This window comes from Somniosus microcephalus, chromosome 4 (assembly GCF_052327205.1).
Source record: "Somniosus microcephalus isolate GS21.2 chromosome 4, FLI_Smic_1.0, whole genome shotgun sequence".
Taxonomy (NCBI): domain Eukaryota; kingdom Metazoa; phylum Chordata; class Chondrichthyes; order Squaliformes; family Somniosidae; genus Somniosus; species Somniosus microcephalus.
Window position 1 is genome coordinate 240,942,912 of NC_140990.1, and position 20,414 is coordinate 240,963,325.

Sequence of the window (20,414 nt, forward strand, 5' to 3'; positions counted from 1 at the left end):
GCAAATTTTTCACGGAAGATCCGGCCTCTTATTCGGGTTACGACATATCCTCTATCATGGGAGGCCAGGACATGTTTTGAGAATTTTAAAAATGATATTTTAGGAGCAGTTGTGCATTCCATTGATGAGCAGGTTCCCTTTGTGATTGAGACGGATGCTTCGGATTTTGCAATTGGGGCTACTTTGAACCAAAATGGAAGACCTGTGGCCTTTTTCTCACGTACTTTGAATAATAGTGAAAAAAGACATTCCTCAATAGAAAAAGAGGCATACGCAATAGTAGAAGCATTGCGTAAATGGAGACATTACTTATCGGGGCGACATTTCACGTTGGTAACTGACCAAAAATCTGTGTCCTTTATGTTTGATGTTAAACATTTTGGAAAGATTAAAAATGATAAAATGAGATGGAGGATTGAGTTGGCATGTTACCATTTTGACATAGTTTATCGTCCGGGGAAGGATAATGTTGCTGCTGATGCACTGTCGAGGGCTTATTGTTCTGTGATTCACGGAGATACGCTTATTAATCTTCACAATGCCTTATGTCATCCTGGGGTTACGAGGATGATACACTTTGTATGCAGTAAGAACTTGCCTTTTTCAGTTGAAGACGTCAAGCGGATGACTTCATCATGTTCTATCTGTGCTCGGTGTAAACCGAATTTCTTTAAGCCTCAACGAGCTCATCTTATAAATGCTACTTCTCCTTTTGAACGTTTGAGTGTTGATTTTAAGGGACCTCTTCCTTCAACTACTCAAAACCGATATATATTTACTGTTGTGGATGAGTTTTCAAGGTTCCCTTTTGCTTTTCCTTGTGCAGATGTATCAGCTGCTACAGTTATTAAATGTTTGACTCAACTTTTTGTCATCTTTGGGATGCCTGCGTATATCCATTCGGATCAGGGAAGTTCTTTTATGTCTTCCCAGTTGAAGGAATACCTTTAGAGTCGGGGAATTTCTACTAGTCGAACTACCCCGTATAATCCCCAGGGTAATGGACAGTGCGAACGATACAATGGGGTGATCTGGAAGGCAGTTATGTTGGCGTTGACATCCCGGAACCTTAAGAATACACAGTGGGAAATGGTACTGCCTGATGCCCCGCATTCCATTAGATCATTGCTTTCAACGGCTACTAATGTGACCCCCCATGAAAGGCTCTTTAACTATCCGCGGAGATCTACTACGGGATATTCGGTACCTTCATGGCTTACTATGCAGGGACCTGTGTTGCTTCGACGCCATGTTAGATTGTCAAAATATGACCCCTTGGTGGAGCTGTTGGAGGCAAATTCCCAATATGCTCATATTCGATTCCAAGATGGGAAAGAAAGTACTGTTTCAATTAAAGACTTGGCTCCTTGTGGGGGCCAGCCCTCTTCTGAGGATAATAATAATGGTCATGATTCGGATAATGTGGATGCTGTTACAGATACTACGAATATTTCCAATCCGATTGCAGATAATCATACTTCTATTAGTCAGCCTTTGATAGATGTTTATGACCGTCCCAGTGCCTCTTCTGATGGGATTTCTAATCCGGAAACCGTTGAGAATCAGGATATGGATAGCCTTCCTGTTGAAGATACTTCTGTGCCTTCTGGCGTGGGAGGGCAAGGAATTTCACCAAGGTTAAGAAGGTCGACACGAACAAGATATCCGGTCGACCGATTGAAAATGGACTTTTAAATTGATAGTAATGTTTTAAAAATTGTTGAAATATTATAGTATATTGTTTTAGTTGAGAGATACTTAATACTTATGCGTAATGTTATTATTTGTTGTTGTTCATTTAGTATTGTGTTATGTAAATAGTTTTATTCTCGTGCATAGTTTAGTTGTAAATAATTAATTGTAAATTGTAAAAGTTATTCGGTTAGAGTATATTTTAAAGGAGGGGTGAATGTGGTGATTATTCCTTGATTAGTAAAAGTATTGTGATTTGTTGTTTGTTAACTGCCTTGGGATATGTGTTGTAATCTCATTGGTAGTTGATGATCACATGATGTGTTGTGGCTACCTTAAATTCAGTCCTTTTCTAGCTTTAGTTGGGACTGGATGTAGAAAGATATGCTGCCGATTTTAAAGATAATAAAGCCTAACTTTGGAAGGCAAATCTATTCTTTATTTCAGGTAGGGAATTGAAGTGGCAAGCAACAGAAAGCACAGGGTTGCACTTGTGGACAGAACAGAGGTGTTCGGCACAGTGGTCACCTAATCTCCCTTTAGTTTCCCCGATGTAGAGGAGATCACACCATAAGCAGTGGTACAGTATACAAAGTTGGAGAAAGTAAACATAAATTGCTGTCTCACATGGAACAGTGCTTGTGGCCCTGGACAGTTGTATGGGAGGAGACGAATGGACAGGTTTTGTATCTCCTGCACATGCAAGGGATGGTGGCAAGGAAAGACAGCAGCTGGTGAGGGTGGTGTCAAGAGTGAACCAGGGTGCCACGGAGGGAACAAACCCTGCAGAAAGCAGAAAGGGGAAGATGTGTTTGGTGGTGGGATCATGCTGGAGGTGGCTGAAATAGTGGAAGACAATCTGGTGAATGTGGAAACTGGTGGGGGGACCCTATCACGGCTGTGAAGAGGAAAAAATACAGGATAGGAGATGGACCCAATTGAAGGTCTTCTCTACCAAAACAGAAGAGAATCTTCAGCTGAGGAAAAAGGACATTTCAGAAGCTCTGGTGTGGAAGGTGGCATCACCAGATAAGATGTGACTGAGACAGAGAAACCTGGAGAAATACTTCATACAGAAAGCGCAGTGGGAAAAAATATTATATGTGTATTTGTGGGAATCAGCGGGCTTATAATAGATATGTGTAGAAGGTGCTGTAAGAGATTTGGAATCCTCCTCCTTTATATTGATTGTATGTATTCCAGTGTACTGTGTTCCTGTCACCAACATCAAATTGATATAAAAATGCCTTTAGGAACTGGAAACTGATAGGGAACATTACTATCTCTTATTGACAAAGTTTTATAGATGAGAATGTCAATGCATTCATTTATTTGAATTCAGTAGTGTCACTATAAGCCTTGTTGAACAAGAGTTTAGTGTCGGACCAAAGTCAGGGTTTCTCATTCTGGTTATCAATAATATCTAGGGTCATTAGGTTATGATATTCCCCACAGAACTGTAAGACATTCTTTCTTTGTGATGCTTTAGTTGCTCTTATGCAGTGAATGATTGACTTTGTGCACCCAATTACTTGTTCTTTTTTTTGCTAAAAAATTGCCCTAAGGCCATCATTACTAGCATTTGTTTGTTATTCAGAACATAAGAAATAGGAGCAGGAGTAGGCCATTTGGCCCCTCGAGCCTGCTCCGCCATTCAATAAGAACATGGTTGATCTGGTCTTGGCCTCAGCTCCACTTTCCCACCAGCTCCCCATAACCCTTGACCTCCCTGTACCTCAAATATCTGTCTATCTCCGCCTTGAATATATTCAATGACTCTGCGTCCACAGATTCACAACCCTCTAAGAGAAGAAATTCCTCCTCATCTCCACTTTAAATGGGCGACCCCTTATTTTGAAGTTATGCCCCCTAGTTCTAGATTCCTCCATGAGGGGAACCATCCTCCCTGCATCTACCCTGTCAAGCCCCCTCAGAATCTTATATGTTTCAATAAGATCACACCTCATTCTTCTAAACGCCAATGAGTATAGGCCCAACCTGCTTAACCTTTCTTCATAAGACAACCCCTTCCTCTCAGGAATCAACCTAGTGAACGTTCTCTGAACTGCCTCCAATGCAAGTATAACCCTCCTTAAATAAGGAGACCAAAACTGCACGCAGTACTCCAGATGGGATCTCACCAGTGCCCTGTACAGTTGTAGCAAGACTTCCCTACTTTTATACTCCATCCCCCTTGCAATCAGGGCCAACATTCCATTTGCCTTCCTAATTACTTGCTGTACCTGTATGCTAACTTGTTGTGTTTCAGGTACGAGAACCCCCAGATCCCTCTGTACCACAGCATTTTGTAGTCTCTCTCTATTTAAATAATAATTTGCTTTTTTATTCTTCCTACCAAAGTGGATAACTTCACATTTTCCCACATTATACTCCATCTGCCAAATTTTTACCCACTCACTTAACCTATCTATATCCCTTTGCAGACTCTTTGGCCGCGAATTTAATGGAGGAGGCGGGATGGGGGCGGGACAGCTGGTTTCTGGGTTCTGGTCCTGCTCCCAGCTGCATCCTCTCTGCAGACGTGATTTTCCCTTGATTGGCCTTGTGGGCCCTGTGGGCTTACTGGCCAATTAACAGGAAGCAGGTCATTTGATGACGCGTCATCAGCCACTTTTCTCAAACGGACCACGTCCACATGGATTTTGACAGTTGTTCTGTCAGTGTTTGACAGCATTGAGGTGCTGCAAACACTGACAATCACTGCATAAAGGTGAACGCTTGCCCCCAGACTCTCCAATGACTCCCTCCATATGCTTATGGAGGGAGTCACAGCACGCAGGGAGGTTCTCTTTTCCAAGGGCGGAAGAGACCTCCCCAGGACACCAACTTACCTTGCACCTCCACCCAACCCTCTCTATCTACTTTATCACTTCCCCATCTCACTAGCCACCCCTCACACTCACCCTCATCCTACTGCAAGTATATCAACTAACAACACACAAGGGGAGGCACTTGAGAGGTTTAGCCAATGTCTATGTGAAGTTTCTGGTAATGTGCTGTCATACAGTGAAATCTCTTTTTCAAAAAGTGCCCCTTATTGGACAGATCTGAGTGCACTTTGAGAAGTGTCTTACTGAGTTCCAGTGATTGTTCATTGTTCATTGTTCAGTCATAACTTCACCCCCCCCCCCCATAGTGATGAGTGTGCATGGAATGGCTTGGACATTAAAGGGATGCTTTACGGTGCTGGTGTGGGATGATGTCAACCTGGCGCATCATGTGGCAGCCAGGGTTTACAGCGTCAAGTGAAGAAAATCTGGCCATGGTGATGCCATCGCTAGCCTCCCGGCCAGCAATTTTATCAGAAGCTGATGCCCTGTGCCCAGTGTAGCATCAGGTGATGGCGGAGAAGGTTGGTGATGAGGTTGGTGATGTTGGTATTGGGGCTGATCGTGGAAAGATTCGGAGGACCAAGGTCTGATTGTTTCATTGGCTCTGATGCTGCTGCAATAGATGGCAGCTGCAGGTGAGATGACAGAAGCCATCTGTCAATGGTGAGAGAGGTTCTCCCAATGAGGTGGCACTGGACATACAGTTGGATCTAAAAACTTGTAAGCTAAAGAAATCTCTATATATTAAAAATGCAGTAACCAACATTTTCTGCGCTCTGAAACTCACCATCTGCAACATGGCATCCTTTACACCACTTCTACAGCTGTAAGCTTTTCACAAACATCAGAGCAGACTCAAAACACGCCAGGTTGAGCTGGCACATTCCCCGAACAGCGGGTAACCCATGGGGAAGAAAGTAAAATTAGAAGTAAGCCTCAAAATACTCATAATTGGCTCTTACCAAGCCATTTAAGTAGCTGAATTGTCTCCCCCTACGCTTGGTGTTGGGTCAGTTCTCCGCTGACAGACCCAACACCTGGGAGACTCGCGTGGAGGCGGGTTGACAGTGGGTTTCCTACCCGCTGTCAATCTTTGCTATTTTGACAGCGGACCCACCACCTCAGCACTATTAAATTCGTGGCCTTTGTGTCCTCCTCACAACTTGCTTTTCCACCTATCTTTGTATCATCAGCAAATTTGGCTACAGTACACTCGGTCACTTCATCCAAGTCATTAATACAGATTGTAATTAGTTGAGGCCCCAGCACTGATCCCTGTGGCACACCACAAGTTACAGTTTGCCAACCTGAAAATGATATTGTCGAAGCTTTCAATCACTCATTGTTTGAAAGTCTGAATGCAGTGTGGCATTCTACATCATATTCTCATTGTTTTCTTTTATTTTTAATACATTGACACAGCCTATTTAATGTGGAAATGTGAGGACTGTATTGGTGGTATTATTAGAAATAAGTTGGTAATCACTTTATAATAAAATGTGAGATTATGACCACGATTTCACAAAAGGTGAGTTTTTAAAAATGTATTCATTCATGGGATGTGGGCGTCGCTGGCAAAGCCAGCATTTATTGCCCCTGAGAATGTGGTGGTGAGCTGCCTTCTTGAACTGCTGCAGTCTATGAAGGTACTCCCAAAGTCCAGTTAGGGAGGGAGTTCCAGGATTTTGACCCAGCAACGATGAAGGAACAGCAATATATTTCCAAGTCAGGATGGTGTGTGGCTTGGAGGGGAACTTGGAGGTGATGGTGTTCCCCTGCGCCTACTGCCCTTGTCCTTGTGGGTGGTAGAGGTTGCGGGTTTGGGAGGTGTTGTGGAAGAAGCCTTGGCGAGTTGCTGCAGTGCATCTTGTAGATGTGCAGCCACGTTGCGCTGGTGGTGGAGGGAGTGAATGCTTAAGGTGGTTGATGAGGTGCCAATCAAGCGGGCTGCTTTGTCTTGGAGGGTGTCAAGCTTCTTGAGTGTTGTTGGAGTTGCACTCATCCAGGCAAGTGGAGAGTATTCCATCATATTCCTGACTTGTGCCTTGTAGGTGGTGGAAAGGCTTTGGGAGTCAGAAGGTGAGTCACTTGCCACAGAATACCCAGCCTCTGACCAGCTCTTGTAGCTATGTGGCTGGTCCAGTTAAGTTTATGGTCAATGGTGACACCCCCAGGATGTTGTTGATGAGGGATTCGACGATGGTAATGCCAATGTCAAGGTGAGGTGATTAGACTCTCTTATTGGAGATGGTCATTGCCTGGCACTTGTGTGGTGCGAATGTTACTTGCCAGTTATCAGCCCAAGCCTGGATGTTGTCCAGGTCTTGCTGCATGTAGGCACGGACTGCTTCATTATCTGAGGAATCGCAAATAGGATTGAACACTGCAATCATCAGCGAACATCCCCACTTCTGACCTTATGGAGGGAAAGTCATTGATGAAGCAGCTGAAGACGGTTGGGCCTAGGACACTGCCCTGAGGAACTCCTGCAGCGACATCCTGGGGCTGAGATGATTGGCCTCCAACAACCATATACATCTTTGTGCTAGGTATGACTCCAGCCAGTGGAGAATTTTCCCCCCGATTCCCATTGACTTCAATTATATGAGGGCACACTCAGTCAAATGCTGCCTTGACGTCAAGGGCAGTCACTCACACCTCAGCTTTGGAATTCAGCTCTTTTGTCCATGTTTGGACCAAGGCTATAATGAGGCCTGGAGCAGAGTGATCCTGGCAAAACCCAAACTGAGCATCGGTGAGCAGGTTATTGGTGAGTAAGTGCTACTTGATAGCACTGTCCACAAGAGCTTCCATCACTTTCCTGATGATTGAGAGTAGGCTGATGGGGCGGTAATTGGCCGGGTTGGATTTGTCCTGCTTTTTGTGGACAGGACATACCTGGGCAATTTTCCACTTTGTTGGGTAGATGCCAATGTTGCAGCTGTACTGGAACAGCTTGGCTGGAGGCGCGGCTAGTTCTGGAGCACAACTCTTGAGCACTGTGGACATTGGATGAGGACAAGTTTGGGCTTGCCAATGATGCCCTCCATGATCAAGTAGCCTGCTGACATTCATCACCTGGGTTCACACATTGAAAAATGCCCAATAGGGTAAGATGCAGCAGGTTGCTTATTGAGCTGTTCCTGGTATGAGACAGGGTTGAGAATAGTGTTTTGATACGAATACAGGTAGTATGGTGAAACAATTGGCCTCAATGCTCCTGGACAAAATAGGGGAAAATCAGCCAGGATTCCATCAGGTTGCCATCAGGTAAGGACAGAATCAGGGTTGGCCTTAATGGGCTTTAATAATTTAAGAATGGACACTTGGACAAGGTACTGGAGGGCTGCTGCCACCCATAGAATTGTACCTCAGCAAGAGTTGGGATCTTCAGGAGACAAGGGTAGAAAATTGTGCAAAAAAAGTCCTTCTTGATTGATATTAAACAGGAGTCTCTCAAATTTCACAAAATAGTTATGTCAAACATTTTCAAATGGTGCTGATGAACTGGGGCAAATTTGAATAAAATTAACACTGTATTTTGTTATTCCAGAATAAAGCAAGTGTTGCTTTGAGACAGAACATATCACACTCACTAAGCAGTTACATATTGACCAATCTTATGCAAAATTAAGAAAACCAGTGGTCAATCACTTGGTTTGATAACGCGGTTTTAAAAATGGATATCTGATTGCTCTTCAAATTTTGAAAATTTTCCAGGCAATATCCTTACGATTAAAAAAATGTGTTGAAGAGGAAGGAATATTGAAAAAAACAAGTATGATCAAGGCAGGAAAATTAAATTTGATTTACTTCTTCTCAACTTCAGGTGTTATTTTTCCCTTTGTGGTTGTGAGATTTATTTATGCGGTGAATTTCTCTCTGTTCTTTGATCTCAATTATACATACGGCACTGTATTGAAAAGTGGGTGGTGGAAACTTGTAATGTGTTGTGCAAGTAGGCAATTCGCTGCGAGTGAAATATTAATTTTGCACCAGACGTTAATTTGCGTTATGTTACAAAACGCTGCCGGGGGCTGAAAGAAGCTTTAATTGAGATTACTTGCAGTTGAGAGTGCTGCTGTCCGATGTGCGTTGATCTGCGAGCCGCTCGTGCTGAGAAGAGAAGAGGAGGGGTTCAGCTTCTCTGGCACTTTTCAACAAGAAGCCGCAGCGGAGCTCGGAGTGAGGCGGCGGGAGTGGGGAAGAGCGGGATTTGCGGCACAGAGCTGCGTGCACCCAATGTCCTGAGGTGAGCCGGTGTTGCCGCTCGCGCGCTGATTCACCTGTGCGGTGCAGCGGGGACTTGGTGCGGCTGATTAGCCGGGCGGGCGGCCGAGGCGGGGCAGAGCGAGTCTCCCCGGGCAACAAAGGAGCGCGTCTGCCCGGAGCAGCCGGCGCCCAACTCTCGGCCGCGAAAGCCGGCCTGGAACCCCACCCCCTTTCCCTTCCAACGGTGGCGGCGGCGGTGCGGGTGAACTGGAGTTGGTAATATATATAAAAAATATATTTTTATAAATGACGATCGCGGCGGCTGTTGGGCTGCAGGCTCGAGAGGACCGAGGGGGGAAAGTAGGCCTGAGGTGGGTTGGACCGAGCTTTGTTCAGTGGCAGCGCCCACTGCGACCCGGCTCGTGCTTTTTTCCCAATCACTGCCACTGTCGCTGATGATTTAATTTTTAATTAACAATTGTTTCTCTTTTTTTTCTTTCTGTAATCTGCGATTTCCACTCCACTTGGTTTGAAAGAACTGCCCTGATGCTGGAAGTCAATCTGCAGAGGGTGCGTTAGCTTGTGTGCAGTCCAGCCATTTTCAAAAAGACAGGATGAATACTTCCTGTGGGTTGGGAGAGAATCACAAATAATTAACCGGTATTTGCTATTATTGAAGTACCAAATTGCTGCCCTCTGTTAAAAGGTAAATGCTTTGGCTGTAAATGCAATGGTAGAAAGTAGATCATTTTCACAACACTGGGCTGATCGTTATTTTTTGGTCAGCTGGGTGGCTGACCTGTGTAAACCCATCACCATGCTTTAACGACTTTAAACTAGACTACTGAGAAATCCACATAAGCATAGTGTTTACTTGATGTGGAATGCGCTGTCTCTCTGTAGAAATGCACTCCATTTCCTTAAGCCCAGGCAATTTACGCACAGGTTGTCAAAATCCAAGACTTGGTAGTTCCCATAAGCCCAATGGGATGGTCCTGGAGTTCAACCCACTAAAAGCAGACTGGCTACCAACACAGAGTGCTGTTTTCCACTGCTTGCTCAGCTAAATGTTGGCGCATTCGCTTTTGGGTTATTTGGAGCTGAGTAAGCAGAATCTTGGCTGCCACTCAGTTTTTTCCTTCTAGGTTCCAGTCAATAATCCAGGTTATCTGATCAATTGTAAATGGTGCCCTGGAGTACTGCAGAGTTGCATAGGTCACGTATCGGACTTGGGAGTCACCTTGTCTCATCTGGTAGATGAGTCGAATGAGTGGTATATTGTTGCGTGATCTTTTGGCTGATGCATTAATTGAGGCCTTGCCTACTTTATCAGGAGGACATACAAGATGAAGAGCAGGGACTTCTCATAGTGTTCTGGTCAAAATTCCTCCTCCTGTCAACACCAAAAATCTATAATCTAGTCATTCGGTGTCAGTCATGGCTCAGTCACAGCACTCTTGCCTCTGAGTCAGAAGGATGTGGGTTCAAGCCCCACTCCAGAGACTTGAGCACATAATCTAGGATTACACTTCTGTGTAGTACGGAGGGAGTGCTGCGCTGTCGGAGATGCTGACTTTCAGATGAGATGTCAGACCGAGGTCCCATTTGCTCTCAGGTGGTCCTCAACCAACACCTAAGACACATGATCTGGTCATTTATTTCATTGCTGTTTGTGGGAGTTTGCTGTGTGCAAATTGGCTGCTGTGTTTCCTACATTACAACAGTGACTACACTTCAAAAAGTACTTAATAGGCTATAAAGCGCTTTGGGATGTCCTGAGTTGTGAAAAGTGCAAGTATTTTCCATTTCTTTTCTCTCTCGCTCCTTTTCAGTCTTTCTCTCGAGTCAAACTGTCTTTCCTGAAATTCAGCAGTTGCCCCAAATTGGAAAATTTAGCAGTTTTTAAATTGTATTTTCTTTTGAACTCAGCAGTAACAAATATGTTGTAATAAAGTCAGGTTAGTAAGGTTATTATTAATGAGTGCTCATTGAGGCATGGTATAAAAGAAGCAAAACCGATCTGGTTAAAACTAAATTTGACAGATTCCACACAATAACTAACCAACTTGAACACATAATATCAAATATGAAACACCTTCATGTCTGCAGGGATCGAAATATGGCATTGTTCAACAAAAGCAGCTGTTGATATCAGACTAGATCACTTAAAGATACTAAACCAATCTTCTTAATCAGATATAAAGTCCATCATTTTGCTCATCCTAAATGCAAGTCTTTATTTTAAATGTGGTTTTATAATGAATTTTAGTCTTTCATACGTTTTGGGTATTTTTTACCAGTGTTCTATAAATTGAATTCTGCGATTTCATGACTGTTTCCTTGAAAACAATAAATCAGTAACTTTACTCATGGGGTTAATCCTAACATGAATTTTGTAACTATACACTATAGCCCATAATGTTATTGCCCCAAAGAACAAGAGTTGGCATGTCCCAAGTAGTCTAGTACCTGTAATGAGATATTACCAAGATTGTTTATTTTTGAAGTGCTGCAAAAGTCCTGGAAGTGTTGAACACTTGATAACTTCTGTAGGTAACTTCTTTAATTCCATATTCATGTATGAATTGTATTTAGTAAATATACTTAATACAGATGTCTTTTTTAAAGGGGATAATATGTGGAACTATTGCATTTGTTAAGATATGAACAAACTTAAGGAAGCTAATATACAAAAAAGTTCTCATCTGGTATTGTACAAGACCAAGATACTAGCTGCTCACCTTTGAAAATGGTTTGAATTTGTTTCAATTAATGTGCTAGATCTCTTGAGGATTTTTCTGGTGACATTCCTTATTCCCCAGATCATTGATTACAGCCTGCCATTGTCAGCATATGTAGTTATTACCATGGCAATGATCCTCAGACGCAGAGCAAGACTGCACAGATATCGAGACAGAGATGGCAGACATGTTTTATTGTAAGAAAAAATGAAAGCAAAATTTCTGTCTTAGCTGAATTTAGATTCACACCAATTGATAGAAAATCAAAAAGCTGTTGGTAGCTCTCTGATTTTATCATGACCTCGCCAGCTTTTTTTAAATATTGATTTTCACTGTTAGGAATTTTTTTTCTTTAAATGAATAGTTCTTCAGCTGGTGCAGTTGGACCTGGTGAAAGGCTCATTATTTAAAAAAAAACTTTACTATTGTATGTGGAAAAACTAATATTTAAAGCAGTGTTTGCTAATAGAAATCTAATACTAATTTTAGTAGAAAATGCCTTGCACACAATGCAGGTAAAATACCTCACGTGTATATTTACTTAACAAACATCTACCACCATTTAGTGCAAAACTTTGCAGATTTTTTCACCAATGTGTGAAATTCTGTCATGAATGTATCAGACACAGCACATCTTAGTGCAGCTTTGAGGATTTTGTTCAGCAGTTGCAAGTAGTACTTTGACTTCATCAGAGTGATTGCAGAGAATGTTGACTGAGAACGCCCAATGACGGTATCTCTTACTCATTCTTTTACTTACGAATCAAAAATGCAATGAGCCACATCTGAATTTCCAGTTAGCCACTAGTGGCTAATGTATTGGACAACACTAACTTAAAGGGCACACTTGAAATACTCCTGTGGAAACTTATGCCATTGTCAAAAAGCAATTGTATTTTTATGCAAATAACATAAGTAGTTGTGATCATAGGATATTAGACAAAGATTGTACAAGAAAATATATAACCTTATAAGGCTGCTTGACTTATCAAAGTAACAATCTTCCATAGAGCTTGTTCACTTATTGTGGACTGCGCCTTGTAATCACAAATTAAACTGGTAAGATAAAGTTCTCTGAATTTTTTCCTCAACCCTTAAGATAATAGAGTAGGAATATCCAAGATATTGCTCTAACATTTGAAGTTATACGATCCTGATTAGTTGTGTTCTTGTATATATAATCTTTCTATAGTTCCAGCAGCACAGGAATCATCTGGTCTCTTGGTGTATCTGATAGTCTATGTCGATGTCTTCAATCATTTTCTTAACCTGGTGATTAGCTCTGTTTAAAAGAAAAGTATAAATTGACATATGGAAGTACATAGCTACATAAGGGAGGAGTGGAGAGGAAATCAATTTTTAAAATTTATTCCTGGGATGTGGGCGTCACTGGCAAGGCCAACATTTATTGCCCATCCCTAATTGCCCTTGAGAAGGTGGTGGTGATCTGCCTTCTTGAACCGCTGCAGTCCGTGGGGTGGGGTGGTGCCTCCCTGGTGCAAGGGTCAAGGATGTCTCCGAGCGACTCCAGAACATCTTGGAAGGGGAGGGTGAACAGCCAGTTGTCGTGGTGCATATAGGCACCAACGATATAGGTAAAAAGCGGGATGAGGTCCTAAAAGCAGAGTGTAGGGAGTTAGGAGATAAATTAAAAAACAGGACCTCAAAGGTAGTAATCTCAGGATTGCTACCAGTGCCACGTGCTAGTCAGAGTAGAAATAGAAGGATACTTCAGATGAATACGTGGCTAGAGGAATGGTGCCAGGGGGAGGGATTCAAGTTCCTGGGACATTGGAACCGGTTCTGGGGTAGGTGGGACCAGTTCAAACCGGACGGTTTGCACCTGGGCAGGGCTGGAACCAATGCCCTAGGGGGAGTGTTTGCTAGTGCTGTGGGGGAGGGTTTAAACTAAAATGGCAGGGGGTTGGGAACCTGAGCAGGGAGACAGAGGAAAGGGAAACAAGGATAAAAGCAAAAGATAGGAAGGAGAAAAACAAAAGTGGCAGTCAGAGAAATCAATGGTTTAAATCAAACATGGCCACAGTAAATAATAATTCTAATAGGTCTAAGAGCGTTAAAAAAACAAGCCTGAAGGCTTTGTGTCTTAATGCGAGGAGCATTTGTAATAAGGTGGATGAATTGGCTGCGCAAATAGAAGGAAACAAATATGATTTGGTTGGGATTACGGAAACGTGGCTCAAGGAAGGCCAGGACTGGGAACTCAACATCCAGGGGTATTCGATATTCAGGAAAGATAGGCAAAAAGGGAGGTGGGGTAGCATTACTGGTTAAAGAAGGGATTAACACAATTGTAATGAAGGATATTAGCTCTGATGAGGTGGAATCTGTATGGGTAGAATTGAGAAATACTAAGGGGAAAAAAACGTTAGTGGGAGTGGTTTATAGACCTCCAAACAGTAAGGCGGAGGTTGGAGATGGCATTAAAAGAGAAATTAAAGAAGCGTGTAATAAGGGCACAGCAGTCATCATGGGTGACTTTAATCTACATATAGATTGGGCCAACCAAATGAGTAACAATACTCTGGAGGAGGAATTCCTGGAGTGTTTACGGGATGGTTTCCTGGACCAATATGTCGAGGAACCAACCAGAGATCAGGCCATCTTAGACTGGGTATTATGTAACGAGAAAGGATTAATTAGCAGTCTTGTTGTAAGAGGCCCCTTGGGTCGGAGCGATCATAATATGATCAAATTCTTCATTAAGATGGAGAATGAAGTAGTTGACTCAGAGACTAGGGTCCTCAATTTAAATAAAGGAAACTATGATGGTCTGAGGAGCGAGTTGGGTAGGATTGATTGGGGAATGGCACTCAAAGGGTTGACGGTGGATAGGCAATGGCAAACATTCAAAGACCGAATGGATGAACTACAGAATTTGTTCATCCCAGTTTGGCATAAAAATAAAACAAAAAAGGTGACCCAACCGTGGCTAACAAGGGAAATTAGGGATAGCATAAGGTCCAAGGAGAGGGCATATAAATTGGCCAGAAAAAGCAATAATCCTGAGGATTGGGAGCAGTTTAGGATTCAACAAAGGGATTAATTAAGAAAGGGAAAATAGAATATGAGAGTAAGCTTGCAGGGAACATAAAAACTGACTGTAAAAGCTTTTTTAGATATGTGAAGAGAAAAAGATTGGTGAAGTCAAGCGTAGGTCCCTTGCAGTCAGAATCGGGGGAATTTATAATGGGGAACAAAGAAATGGCAGACCAACTAAATACATATTTTGGTTCTGTCTTCACAAAGGAGGACACAAATAACCTCCCAGAGATGCCGGGGAACATAGGGTCTGATGAAAGGGTGGAACTGAAAGAAATCAGTATTTGTAGGGAAATGGTGTTAGGAAAATTGATGGGACTGAAGGCTGATAAATCCCCAGGGCCTGATAATCTACATCCCAGGGTACTTAAGGAAGTGGCCCTAGAAATAGTAGATGCATTGCTGGTCATCTTCTAGAACTCGATAGACTCTGGAACGGTACCCATGGATTGGCGGGTAGCTAATGTTACCCCACTATTCAAAAAAGGTGGTAGAGAAAAGGCGGGGAATTATAGACCGGTAAGCTTGACATCGGTAGTGGGGAAAATGCTAGAGTCCATTATAAAATATGTAATAGCAGAGCACTTGGAAAGCAGTGACTGGATCGGACAAAGTCAACATGGCTTTACAAAAGGTAAATCATGCTTGACTACTGGAATTTTTTGAGGATGTAACTGGTAAAATAGATAAGGGAGAACCAGTGGATGTGGTGTATTTGGACTTTCAGAAGGCTTTCGATAAGGTCCCACATAAGAGATTAGTGTGCAAAATTAAGGCACATGGGATTGGGGGCAAGGTATTGACTTGGATAGAGAACTGGTTGGCGGACAGAAAGCAAAGAGTTGGAATAAACGGGTCGTTTTCCGAGTGGCAGGCAGTGACTCGTGGGGTACCGCAAGGATCGGTCCTAGGGCCCCAGCTGTTCACAATATATATTAATGATCTGGACGAGGGAATTGGATGTAATATCTCCAAATTTGCAGACAACACAAAGCTGGGGGGGGAGGGTATGCTGTGAGGAGGATGTCGTGAAACTCCAGCACGATTTGGACAGGTTGGGTGATTGGGCAGAAACGTGGCAAATGCAGTATAATGTGGATAAATGTGAGGTTATCCACTTTGGTGGCAAAAATAGGAAGGCAGATTATTATTTGAATGGTAATAGATTGGGAGAAGGGGAAGTGCAAAGAGACCTGGGTGTTCTTGTACACCAGTTGCTGAAGGTAAGCATGCAGGTGCAGCAGGCGGTTAAGAAGGCAAATGGTATGTTGGCCTTCGTAGCAAGAGGGTTCGAGTACACGAACAAGGATGTCTTGCTGCAGTTGTACAGGGCCTTGGTGAGACCACACCTTGAGTATTGTGTGCAGTTTTGGTCGCCTTACCTGAGGAAGGACGTTCTTGCCATGGAAGGAGTGCAGCGAAGATTCACCAGGCTGATACCTGGGATGGCAGGAATGACGTATGAGGAGAGATTGTGTCGATTGGGCTTATACTCACTGGAGTTTAGAAGATTGAGAGGGGATCTCATCGAAACCTATAAAATTCTGTCAGGCCTGGACAGACTAGATGCAGGAAGGATGTTTCTGATGGCCGGGGAGTCCAGAACCAGGGGTCATAGTCTAAGGATAAGGGGTAAGCCATTTAGGACTGAAATGAGAAGGAAGTTCTTCACCCAGAGAGTGGTGAACCTGTGGAATTCTCTGCCACAGAGGGCGGTGGAGGCCAGTTCATTAAATATATTCAAGAAGGAGTTGGATATATTTCTTGAGGCTAAAGGGATCAAGGGACATGGGGAGAAGGCAGGGACCGGGTACTGAATTTGGATGATCAGCTATGATCTCATTGAATGGCGGAGCAGGCTCGAAGGGCCGAATGGCCTACTCATCCTATCTTCTATGTATCGATGAAGGTACTCCCACAGTGCTGTTCTGGGGGGAGTTCCAGGATTTTGATCCTGGACGATGAAGGAACGGTGATATGTTTCCAAGTCAGGATGGTATGTGACTTGGAGGTCGTGATGTTCCCACGCGCCTGCTGCCCTTGTCCTTCTAGGAGGTGCTGTTGAAGAAGCATTGGCGAGTTGCTACAGTGCATCTTGTAGATGGTACACACTGCACTCACGGTATGCCGGTGGTGGAGGGAGTGAATGTTTAAGGTGATGGGTGGGGTGCCAATCAAGCGGGCTGCTTTGTCCTGGATGTTGTCGATCTTCTTGGGTGTTGTTGGAGCTGCAATCATCCAGGCAAGTGGAGAGTATTCCATCACACTCCTGACTTGTGCCTTGTAGATGATGGAAAGGCTTTGGGGAGTCAGGAGGTGAGACACTCGCTGCAGAGTACCCAACCTCTGACCAGCTCTTGTAGCCACATTATTTATGTGGCTGGTCCAGTTAAGTTTCTGGTCAATGGTGACCCCCAGGATGTTGATGGTGGGGGGTTTTGGAAATTGTTCTGCCGTTGAATGTCAAGGGGCGGTGGTTAGACTCTCGCTTGTTGGAGATAGTCATTGTGTGGCATAAATGTTACCTGCCACTTATCAGCCCAAGCCTGAATGATGTCCAGGTCTTGCTGCATGCGGGCATGGACTGCTTCATTATCTGAGGAGTTGCGAATGGCATTGAACACTGCAGTCATCAGCGAACATCCCCACCTCTGACCACCTGATGTAGAGAAGGTTGGTGAGGATGTGCTCAAGTAGGTTTTTCCCTCGTGTTGGTTCTTTCACCACATGCCGCAGGCCCAGTCTGTCAGCTATGTCCTTCAGGGCTCGGGCAGTAGATGAGCTACTGAGCCACTCTTGGTGATGGACATTGAAGTCCCCCACGCATAGTACCTTCTGTGCCCTTGCTACCTTCAGTGCTTCTTCCAAGTGTTCAACATGAAGGAGTACGGATTCATCAGCTCCGGGTAAGTGGTAATCAGCAGGAGGTTTTCTTGCCCATGCTTGATCTGAAGCCATGAGACTTCATGGGGTCCAGAGTCAATGTTGAGAACTCCCAAAGCCACTCCCACCTGACTGTGTACTACTGTGTCGCCTCCTCTGGTGGGTCTGTCCTGCCGGTGGGACAGGGCACACCCAGGGATGGTGATGGAGGAGCCTGGGACTTTGGCTGAGAGGTATGATTCTGTGAGCATGACTGTCAGACTGTTGCTTGACTAGTCTGTGGGACAGCTTTCCCAATTTTGGCACAAGTCTCCAGATGTTAGTGAGGCGAACGTTGCAGGGTCGACTGGGCTGGGTGTGCCGTTGTCGTGTCCGAAGCTGGTGCTTAGGATGATGCTGGGTGGTCCGTCCAGTTTTATTATTCTTGTTTTTCGTGGCGGTTTTGTACAACTGAGTGGCTTGCTAGATCATTTCAGAGGGCAGTTAAGAGTCAACCACACTGCTGTGGGTCTGGAGTCACATATCGGCCAGTCCAGGTAAGGACAACAGATTTCCTTCCCTAAAAAACATTAGTGAAACTAGATGAGTTTTTACGACAATGCGATAGTTTCATGGTCACCAGTACTGATACTAACCTTTTATTCCAGATTTATTTAATTAACTGAATTTTAATTCCCCAGCTGCCGTGGTGGGATTTGAACTCATGTCTCCGGGTCATTAGTGCAGGCCTCTGGATTATTAGTCCAGTAACATAACCACTATGCTACCATTAATTGCTGATCTTGTTTTGAGGCTTGTCAATCTTCTCTTATTTTCTTGATCAGTTGAAATACTAATTATTTAAGCAAATTACATTATCAATATTTCATTATTTTAAAAAACCTTTTTAACTTCCAAATACAGTTCTGTTAATCTCTCAGAAACTTAAGCACATAGTTCTACAATCATCATTGTCACTCTTGTCTAAACCCTCCCTAGAATATCAATGCCCCTTTGCAGAAAGGGTGATAAAACTGGAACTTGAAATTCTGAATGCAGCCTCAGCAATGAGTTAGACCTGGTGAAAAGAGCCTGATTTAAATTGTAAATAAATAGTCATAACCATAATTTCATCAGTTTGTTTGTAACAGCTTTTCATTGACTTGATGAATTCATAATACTAGGTAGTGTAGCCACTATATTGTATTTTTCTCTTTCCATATCATTATGGAAGTTTTTGTTAAAATTAGAGCTGTTCTTTTAAAGCCGTAAAGTCTCATTGCTGTTAAGTAAACATTGAATTTAATTCCCATTCAGGCTATAGGTCAGATTCTTGGCTTTGCTTTTTTAAGAATGGTTGGTAAAGTCAGTTAGGAGGCTGCAGGCATTCTCATTTCCCTATTTTTCAGTTCCTGGAAAGTTTCTTTATACATCCGGAAGTGCACAGAAATTTGAGTGTGATGGACCGGATACATTGAAGTATGAAGGGCAGAATATACAAGCTAGATGTACTGTTTTTATAATGTTTTATATAGATTACAGAAATCTATTAAGTAATGCACAATAAAATGGTAATTTTCTGTTCCAGACTAATGTTAAATTGCTAATGCTGCTTGCTTGGTATGCAACCTCAGTGTCTTGTTTAGCCGTGAACTGAGCTTCAAACCACACATCCATCCATTGCTATAAATTCCATAAGATGTTTGCCTCTGTTCCTATCTTTGGCACTCCCCCCTCCCCTACTAAAACTGTCATCCATACTTCTACAGGCTTGACTTCTCTAATGCTCTCCTCGCTGACGTCCTGTGCTCGACCATACATAACCTCCAACTCCTCAAATTTTACTGCGCCTATCTTATACCACATCACAATCACTTATTACACCTCTGCTTGCCAGCCTTCTCTGACTTCTCATCCTCCAATGCATTGATTTCAGAATCCTCACCTTCGTTTGCAAATTTGTCTGTAACCTTGCCCACCTCCCAATTTGCATTCCCTCCCCCTTCCCATTTTGCCATTGGTGACACAGCTTTATTATTGTATTTTCTTTTTTAGGACATGGACTTGTGATGAATTTTGAGAGACCAATGGACCATGTATCTGCTAACAGAAGTCCTTCAAGTAAGTAAGAGCAGTTCTTTCAACGCTACAGATTTCAAGAATATTAAGTACAAAATAATTCCACGAAAAGGGGTCAAAAATCTAGTTCGATAACACTTTTTATACATTTAAATTTCATCTCTGTATTTTGTTTTATTTTTGTTTTTACCTGCTGAAAGGAATTGTCCTGCATAAGTTTAACTTAAGTGTGCACTTTTTGCTACCTCCAAAACTTATGGGAGCGTTACCGATCCAAATAAGTAAGCCTTGCCAGTAGCACACCTCATGACCTAGTGACTCATGTGGCTCTCATTTCAAGAAGGTGGAAGCTATAGCGCTCATGGTGGAATCTTGGATTTTATCCGAGATGTGTAGGCTGACTCTAGGCTCTCTGCAAGGATAGATGGAGACTTTGAGCTTGTCTCCAATCAGAGAATAGTGAGGCAAAGTGGTCCATGATCACCCATGATATTCAATGTCTCCTTGTGCCGTTAACAGATTTCCTGAGAATCATCCACTTAACATTTTAGTTTTCTTAGTTCTTCTTCGTGGTTTGGAATTTCTAGATATGCAATGGAAGGTCTTCATTCATAAGAACATAAGAAATAGGAACAGGAGTAGGTCATTTGGCCCTTCGAGCCTGCTCCGCATTCAATGAGATCATGGCTGATCTTCTGCCTCAACTCCATTTACCGGCCCTATCGCCATATCCCTTGATGCCCTTACTAGTCAGAAATCTATCGACTTCTTCTGTTTTGAATATACTCAATGACTGAGCCTCCACAGCCCTCTGGGGTAGAGAATTCCAAAGATTCACCACCCTTTGTGTGAAGAAATTTCTTCTCATCTCAGTCCTGAATGGCCTACCCTTTATCCTGAGGCTGTGGCCCCTGGT

General features: G+C 43.2%; 1 protein-coding gene and 1 long non-coding RNA gene across 2 annotated transcripts in view; one reads left to right on the forward strand and one right to left on the reverse strand.

Annotated features, from left to right (window-relative positions):
• LOC147120298 (uncharacterized) overlaps positions 1-8,807 on the reverse strand; it is a 151,116-nt gene extending 142,309 nt beyond the window's left edge. The window contains exon 1 of the long non-coding RNA XR_015078160.1: positions 8,608-8,807. This is a non-coding gene — a long non-coding RNA (uncharacterized LOC147120298). The remainder of the gene's footprint in view (positions 1-8,607) is intronic.
• A 130-nt stretch (positions 8,808-8,937) lies between these two features.
• sestd1 (SEC14 and spectrin domains 1) overlaps positions 8,938-20,414 on the forward strand; it is a 188,165-nt gene continuing 176,688 nt past the window's right edge. The window contains 2 exon segments of the mRNA XM_085985980.1: positions 8,938-9,032; positions 19,475-19,544. Coding sequence (XP_085842106.1) covers positions 19,489-19,544 — 56 coding nt within the window. The 5' untranslated portion in view covers positions 8,938-9,032; positions 19,475-19,488.